The sequence below is a fragment of the Budorcas taxicolor genome, chromosome 24 (genome assembly GCF_023091745.1).
Source record: "Budorcas taxicolor isolate Tak-1 chromosome 24, Takin1.1, whole genome shotgun sequence".
Lineage (NCBI taxonomy): Eukaryota > Metazoa > Chordata > Mammalia > Artiodactyla > Bovidae > Budorcas > Budorcas taxicolor.
The window spans coordinates 14,786,309-14,794,358 of NC_068933.1; the positions used below are offsets into that span (position 1 = coordinate 14,786,309).

At 52.7% G+C, this 8,050-nt stretch overlaps 1 protein-coding gene across 1 annotated transcript; it reads left to right on the top strand.

The window, feature by feature from the left end:
- The first annotated feature begins 5,926 nt into the window (after window positions 1–5,926).
- On the top strand, window positions 5,927–7,761 carry HELT (helt bHLH transcription factor). The gene is made up of 4 exons (XM_052661536.1): window positions 5,927–5,953; window positions 6,397–6,501; window positions 6,787–6,883; window positions 7,262–7,761. Exons 1-4 carry the CDS (start codon window positions 5,927–5,929, stop codon window positions 7,759–7,761), a joined length of 729 nt encoding a protein of 242 aa, XP_052517496.1.
- Window positions 7,762–8,050: the final 289 nt, after the last annotated feature.

Genomic DNA, 8,050 nt, shown 5'->3' on the forward strand with positions numbered 1-8,050 from the left:
GAACTTCCTTTTTACTTAAAACACAGTAAAACCAACTTCTGAAGGCATCTAGAGGCATGTGTGTAATGCTTCAAGACCTCCCTTAAGGATAGAGAAGTTGAAAGCATTTGAGCCACTGGATAGACTAGGGGGCTGATGTCTCACTGTGGTTTCAGAGCTTCTACCTTATTCAGCAAAAACTGCCAGGTACTATATCTAAAAATAGAGCTAGAAAGCAAAGAACTAAATTGTATCAAGGTAAAAAACAAAGGAGTAAAGACCGAAGTCCAGGCAACCACTCTATTAGGAACAACAGCTTTCCCATGTCTCTGGTCTCCTTTAAACTGGGGTTCAGATAAAAGCCAACAGTTCAATGTATATCCTCATGGTTGAAGAGACCACTTGTTCTTCCCATTCCCATCACCTCCGCCCCCTCCAACTGGTCACCTGGCTGCTCTAACAAGCCCCTGCCACATACTTCCTGTTGGTGTCTTTTTGAGATGAGATTACTACTCATGATTACAGAGAAGATACGAATTAGGAATGCTGAGTAAGGGAAAGTCCAGAGAAGTCACCCACCCAACAGGATGTATGCTGCTGGGCACGGAGGGTGACTATTGTGTTGAGGCTACTGTACCGGGTCTTACACAAGCACAGGCCTTTCCTTCTTTACTAGAGAACACACCCCCGAACCATGTCCTTCTCTGTGTGGTACTTCCGGCTTCTGACTCACATCGGGGCCCACAACATGCTGTTATCACTGGACCTGGGAGAAACAGGAGCACGTGGACAGAGGCCCAAGGACAGAGCTGATGCCTCTGACAGCGGTCACACCAGCTGGAGGCAGCAGGTGCCTGACAAGGGGTCTGCCAGTCCTGAATCACAGCATCCCTGCCGGGACTCTCCTCACGGGAACAGAGGAGAAAACTGAGGCCATGGACCCTGGAGTCACACAGCAAATCTACACAAGCTTGGACATCAGCTTGCTGTGCGCAATGGTCGTTTCCAGGGCCCCTTGTGGCACCTCAGGTTCTTCGGTGGGAAAATAGGTGTGGGACTTGATGCTCTTCTGGGTTTCTTTTGGAGAACAGCCTGTGGTCCCACATCCTGAGAGCCTACTCACTTCAGAAATAGAGCCCAAGGTGGGTTTGTCCTTCAGCCCTTGTCCTCCTGAGACTTCGGAAGTATAGGAGACACTATGGAGAACAGTATGGAGATTGCTTTAAAAACTAGGAATAAAACCACTATAGGACCCAGCAATCCCACTACTGGACATATACCCCCAAGGAAACCAGAATTGAAAAAGACACATGTACCCCAATGTTCAATGCAGCACTATTTACAAGAGCTAGGACATGGAAGCAACCCTGATGTCCACTGGCAGATGAATGGATAAGGAAGTTGTGGTACATATACACAGTGGAATATTACTCAGCTATAAAAAGGAATGTATTTGAGTCAGTTCTAAAGAGGCGGATGAACCTAGAGCCTATCACACAGAGTGAAGTAAGTCAGAAAGAGAAAAACAAATACCGTATATTAATGCATACATACAGAATAAAGAAAGATGGTGCTGACGATCCTACAGGGTAGCCAAGGCAACACAGACATAAAGAACAGACTTTTGGATTCAGTGGGGGAAGGAGAGGGTGGGATGATTTGAGAGAATAGCATTGAAACATACATATTACCATATGTAACATAGATAATCAGTGTGAGCTTGATGTATGAGGCAGGGCACCCAAAGCTGGTGCTCTGATAGCTTGGGGAGGGAGGTGGGAGGGAGATTCAGGATGGCGGGTACACATGTATCCCTATGGCTGGTTCATACTGGTGTATGGCAAAAATCAACACAATATTGTAATTATCCTCCAATTAAAATAAATAAATAAAACTTTAAAAAAGAAGTACAGGAGAGTCAGCTGCCGTTGTGTTTTCTTCACTCTCTGACAACTCTTCATCTTTCCCCACTTGATAAAATCCCCAGTTCCACTAATGAATCTACAAATCTATGGATTAAGACAGGAGGGAGAGATTTGAAATCACCCAGAACAGTCTTAGAGCAATTCAGCTGACATTTCCAAACACCCACTAGATTTTTTTTTTTCTTTCCATTCAGTAGCCCTTCCCCTTCCCAAGCTTGCAAATCTGCAGTTTCTCGAGCTGGAAAGAAACAAAAAACGATCCATTTTTCAGTGTTTGGAAGCCATATATCAAATCTATATAGTTAATAATATTAATAATAATAAACATTTTCTATTTATGATTGCTCTATTCTCCAACAAAGGTCTTCGGGCCAGGAGTCTAAGCACAGACTAATATAGAATTAGCATCGTCTAATTTCTAGTCTTCCTAGCTTTGCTTTGATTTTGGTGCTAATGTTTAACTCACTCGAAATGACCATGCTGTTGAGTTGAGGGGCTTCTGCGCTGGGAGCCTCTTTCAGCCTCACATCCCTGGGACACAAAGCTGGCCACCAAGCACTAGCAGATGTTACCTGAGAAGGGGGGCATCTAAAGCCCCCCATCATTTGCCTAATTTTGGTCGACTTAACAAATCTCAGGTAAAATTACTGGGGCTTTTACAGGGAAAGTGAAGCTTTCTTAGTGATGAGAAACACGACGAAATGAATGAGAATATCACACAACAGCACAAATCCCACAAAACACTACTACGTGAGAGCCACTGCAGAAACGATTCCAGGCAAAGCAAAAGCATGAATCGAGTAAGGAAGCCTTCTTTTAGGTGTCTTGCCTATATTTACATCCTTCATCCCAGTGACCACTTGTGACCTAGTAGATACAGTAATTATCTCCAATTCACCGAAGAGGAAACTGAGGCATGGCAAGATTCAGTGAACAGCCCAAAGTCTCACCCAGGTGGTAGGCGGTGGAGCTGGAATCTGAGTAACTCTTTGGCTCCAGGGACCATAGCCCTCATTATTCCACTTTCATTTTGAGGGGAAACTATGTCATCATCAGGGGACACTTACTTTATCACCATCCTGGGGAGGAGGAGTAAAGGGAAGGTGACTATGAGGGTCCCAGCACCCTGTTTCTGGCAGGGTGAGTAAAGCCAAAAAATAAAACATATCCTTTCCCTCACGAAAGGAGGGAAATGAAAGGAGGGCTTCCCAGTCTCCTAGAAAGGACTGTAGCTGCGAGGACCTGCTAAGGAGGGCCCCCTTTCCACCCCACTTCCACTCACCTACCCACCTTCGCTTGGGCCCCCGAACCCAGACAAGGGGACCTGCAGCCCTCAGCAAGCTCTGGACCTTGGCTTCCAAGCAAAGACGAGAAATTAAACAGTTTGCACAGAATGAAATTTGGCCCGTGGAAGGTGCCTGCAGCTGGCGGTTAACACCAGCAGTAAGAGGATCAACTCCTAGTCCGTTGGCTTAAAAAGGGGGTGGGGGTGAGAAGTGTGCGCGCTCCCTTTTACCCATTCACGTTAGTTAATTTGGATGATAAGGGTTCGTGTTTAATCCCTTTGTGTGCCACTGAATATAGTGAAATCGACAACCCCTGAGAGGGCACTGGTGCCGGCTGAGCAACCTGCGGGAGGGTACGGGTCGTGTCCAATCTGTCCTGAAGTAGAAAAGAAACGTCATGAGGAGACTAAAAGCAAGACGGAGAGGGACACCCTTGGGGTGCTCCGTGCAAACCCAGCCCCACACCTTCCAGGCTGCAGCAGGTGGGCTGCTGGCTTCCTGGAGGCACAGCTCCCCAGACCAGCCTCTGCGCCCTAGGGGCTCCCCAGGTGCCACTGGAGAGCAGGTCTTCCCCCCCAGCCACCTCTGCTGAGGACTAAGGACACCCAAAGGGAGAGCCCGGCCCTGCCACAGTCTAGAGAGAACTTAGGCAGAAAGGTGGAGAGCAGAAAGGGAGGGAAAGATGTGTAAGGAGAGGTCTCAGTTGTTCTCAACTGGAACAGATTAGGGAAAAAAAGGGAGAGCTCTCTGGCTCTAGAGCAGGTCATAAAACAAAAACCATTTTTATAGTTTCCATCTGCAAGAAAGCTCACCCCCACCCCACCCACGGCCCTCAAGCCGGGAGCCCCCAGAGTGCGGGTGGGTTCCTAGGCAGCTCGTGTGAGCGGGGGCCTGGCGGCGGGGGAGGAGGCCCCCGGCTGCTGGGCCCGGCTGCCCGCAGAGGCGCAGGCAGGGCGAGTTCCCAGCCACAGCCACCCCCCTCCTTCCCCACGGGCCCATCCAGCAAATTTCCTCCCTCGTTTCGGTCTGTGCCTTCCCTCCCTCCTCCTCCCCCGATATATTCGCTCTCTAAAACCATAAAAAAGAGATCAACTTCCCTAACTTCACGGAGCCCTTTTCAGTGACAAATATTGATGCCCAAAGTGTCTGCGCTCTCCCGCCCCCAAACGTTAAGAAAAGGCGCCCGCGAAAGGGGGACATAAAAAGTTAACAATGCTGTGAAAATATGTTTGCAGAAAATAGACAATCGTTGGATTAAACGTATTCAAGTATGAAATAATGCCTTTTTGTGTCAAAACTTGGGCGATGGGCGGGTACAAAAGTTCCCTGTGGCAGCGACTTGCTCCCTTTGTGAGCCGTGCGCTTTGGCGTCTCCACTTGGGCGCATTACTTAGAGCCCTCTAAGCGCGATTGTTTCTCCCTTTCTAATGACATTTACCGGATCAAAACATGCTGTTAATTCGATCAGAAGGCTTCACCCTCCCTGACAAAGCCACAATAATTTCTCCTGAAGTTTGTTAAATTGACCAAAATTAGGCAAATGAATAGGGGTCTGTAGGCGCCCCCTCTCGCAGGTGACGTCGCATAATGCTCGCCGGGGCCAGCTGCATTCCCCCTTTTCTTCTCAGCCCACTCTTCCCCGTGTTGCCCCCAATCCTCCCACCACCCCCGTCACACACACACACACACACACACACACACACACACACACATGCACATACACACGCACACACACACACACACACGCCTGCCTGTCTTTCCTCCCCCACCCTCTGGCATTATTAAAATTTAGCCCAATGAAACTATTCATAGTTTTCAATGGACATTTTCCGTATAGGATAATAGGCTACAAATTGAGCCTCTTCCCCCCGCGAGGAGAGAGCCAGAGGGAGGAGAAAAGAAAGGCAGCGATGTGGTCAGGCAGTGGGGGGAGCGTCGCGTGCCAAAGACCGGCGGGAGGGGTGAGGCGAGGCGAGGGCCTCGTGTGCCAGCGGCAGCCCCACACCTGCCGGGATGTCCGGACAAATAAAGCGGGGTAAACAAAAAGGGGGGAGATGGACGTGTCACCAAGTCGTGTGAGAAAAGCCTGGGAACAAACGGGGCGCCTCCGTCTCCAAGAGCTCTCCCTTGAACCCGGCGGAACAGCCTATTAAAGGCTTACTTAATTACTTTAATGACTCTGGACAGGCTTTAAAACGCACTCGGCGCTGGGACTGTGGGCTTGCTGGGATTTGTAAACAGGCAATCGTGTGAGACTCAGCGGTGGGACTAAAGGAGGCGACACTGTTTTGTGAGGGTCCTCGCCCCCCGGTGCCCACAGCCGCTGCGCCTCTGCGCTCGCTCACCCGCCGGCGCCAGTTTACCGCCTCTTTCCCACCCGGGCTGTTGCCATGCAAATATTATTCCCCCCGCTGGTCACGTGTCCTTTGAAGGGCCACGTGGATTAACAAAGCTGATCTGCCCCCAACTCGCCCCCCTCGGCTGCTAATTTTTTTTTTTCTTAACTTAAAAAAAAAACTGATCTTGAATGCATGCATCCCCCAAACGCAGCTCCCCTAATCCTATGGAATAATTCAAGTCGTGAATGCACTTGGAGCCCTAGATGACCGCTTTATAAGGCAGACCCTCGTAGTTGGGAGGCTACAGTCTACCTGGGACACTCGAGGAGGCACACGAGGGGAAAAGCGGACGGGTGCCTTGCGCCACCGCCTCTCCTGAGAGCGCGTATTGATCAGAATGTCAGACAAGCTCAAGGAACGCAAAGTGAGTCGGCTGAGTCCAGATGGCTCTTGCGCCTTCTGGGTGGGGGTGTCTAACTCCCAGGGCCACCAGCTGGCTGGACCGACGAGCCGGGACATGGTCACACAGGACTTCTCCTGGAGAGGAATCCTGAGCGGTTTGGGAAGGGAATGAGGATAGCTAGAGGGGACTCCGCGGTCGGGGTGGAGGCCACATGTGGAAGCTGGTGGCCACCTCCCCATGGCCCTGGTGCTCAGCAAGGTGGTGTGACCCCGCAGAGGTTAGAAGCGGAGTGCATCAGCACAGGTGCGAGAGGACAGAGCTCATGTGACCCAGTGTGGGGGGACAGGGGCCTGGGGCGACTCCCTGGGCAGCACTGAGGGGTGGCAGACGGCTGTGCCAGCCGTGCCTTTGATGATTCTCTGGGCAAAGACATCCTAAACGGACAAACAAACCTCTGTTCTCAGAGAACCCCCGTTTCCCACAAAGTGATAGAAAAGAGGAGAAGAGACCGGATTAACCGCTGTTTGAACGAGCTGGGCAAGACGGTGCCCATGGCCCTGGCGAAGCAGGTAATGTTGTCAGCTGAGAAAACAGGTGCTGGCGCTGGGTATGCTCTGATGCCGGGAGTCTGGAGCTGGAGAGGGCTGTAGGTGCGGGCTTCCTGCCCGGGGCCCTGAGCGCGGAGTTGAGCCCCAGGCGGCCCTGGCGCAGATCCACAGTGGCGCCCCGCGCCCCCCTCCCCCGCCCCCCCGTTCGGCTGGATGGTCCCCTCGGGTTAAAACGGTGCATCCAGCCTACCCGGGTTAGCCCGCACCGTCTGGGCCGCTTCCAGGAGACTTTTCGTCCTTTTCCAGAGTTCCGGGAAGCTGGAGAAGGCGGAGATCCTCGAGATGACCGTGCAGTACCTGAGAGCCCTGCACTCCGCCGATTTTCCCCGGGGAAGGGAAAAAGGTGGGCAGGGAGTGTGCGCCACACAGAGCCCTGCGGGTGGCAGCGGGAGTAAAGCGGTCTCTCAAGGTCTCCTCTCCGGATGCTGCAGGGGCGGGGCCCCGAGTCCCGAGAAAGCTAAGGGGGACTGGAGAACAGGCGTCTGGGGATACAGGTTCTGAGGCCTCTTCTCAGGTGGGGAGGGGTGAGGTCAGACTCCTAAGGAAATGGAGGGCGTTGGCTTGCGTTTTTTCCAGTCTCCAGGCTGGAAAGAGAGGGGCGGGCCTTGGATGGAAACCGGCCAGAAGACGTGATGGGAGGGGCTTGGCATCTGCCGTAGGCTCCGGGTCAGGAAGGGGCCACTCACAGTTTTCCCTTTCTGCGTTTTCCTTGCCCCTCCAGCAGAGCTGCTAGCAGAGTTTGCCAACTACTTCCACTACGGCTACCACGAGTGCATGAAGAACCTAGTACATTACCTCACCACCGTGGAGCGGATGGAGACCAAGGACACCAAGTACGCGCGCATCCTCGCCTTCTTGCAGTCCAAGGCCCGCTTGGGCACCGAGCCCGCCTTCCAGCCACTGGGTTCGCTCCCAGAGCCGGATTTCTCTTACCAGCTGCACCCAGCGGGGCCCGAGTTCGCGGGCCACAGCCCGGGTGAGGCGTCCGTGTTCCCGCAGGGCGCGGCGCCGGGGCCCTTCGCCTGGCCTCACGGCCCGTCCCGCAGCCCCGCGCTGCCCTACCTGTCCAGCGCGCCCGTGCCTCTCCCGAGCCCCGCGCAGCAGCACAGCGCCTTCCTGGCGCCCGGGCAGGGCCTGGACCGCCACTACCTGAACCTCATCGGCCACGCGCACCCCAGCGCCCTAAACCTGCACGCGCCCCAGCACCCTCCGGTGCTCTGACGCCGACAAATCCCGCAGACTGCTCTGCGCTCTGGGCACTGCTTGGGAGAAATACTGTATATTGTACAAGTGTAAATATTGTGCTGGAAAAAAAAAAAATAAAAAGCTGAGTTGGGTAAGGTCAAAAGCGAATTCGTCTTCTGAAGGACCTTCCCCCTGGCAATAAACGCTTTCTGAAAGTCCCAGAGAGACGGATTCCTTGTTACCTTTGCTCTTCTAAAACCCATCCCCTCCGAGGGGTCTCAGGCACAAGGCCGATGCTGGCTGAGGTGACGACCCTCAGTTATTT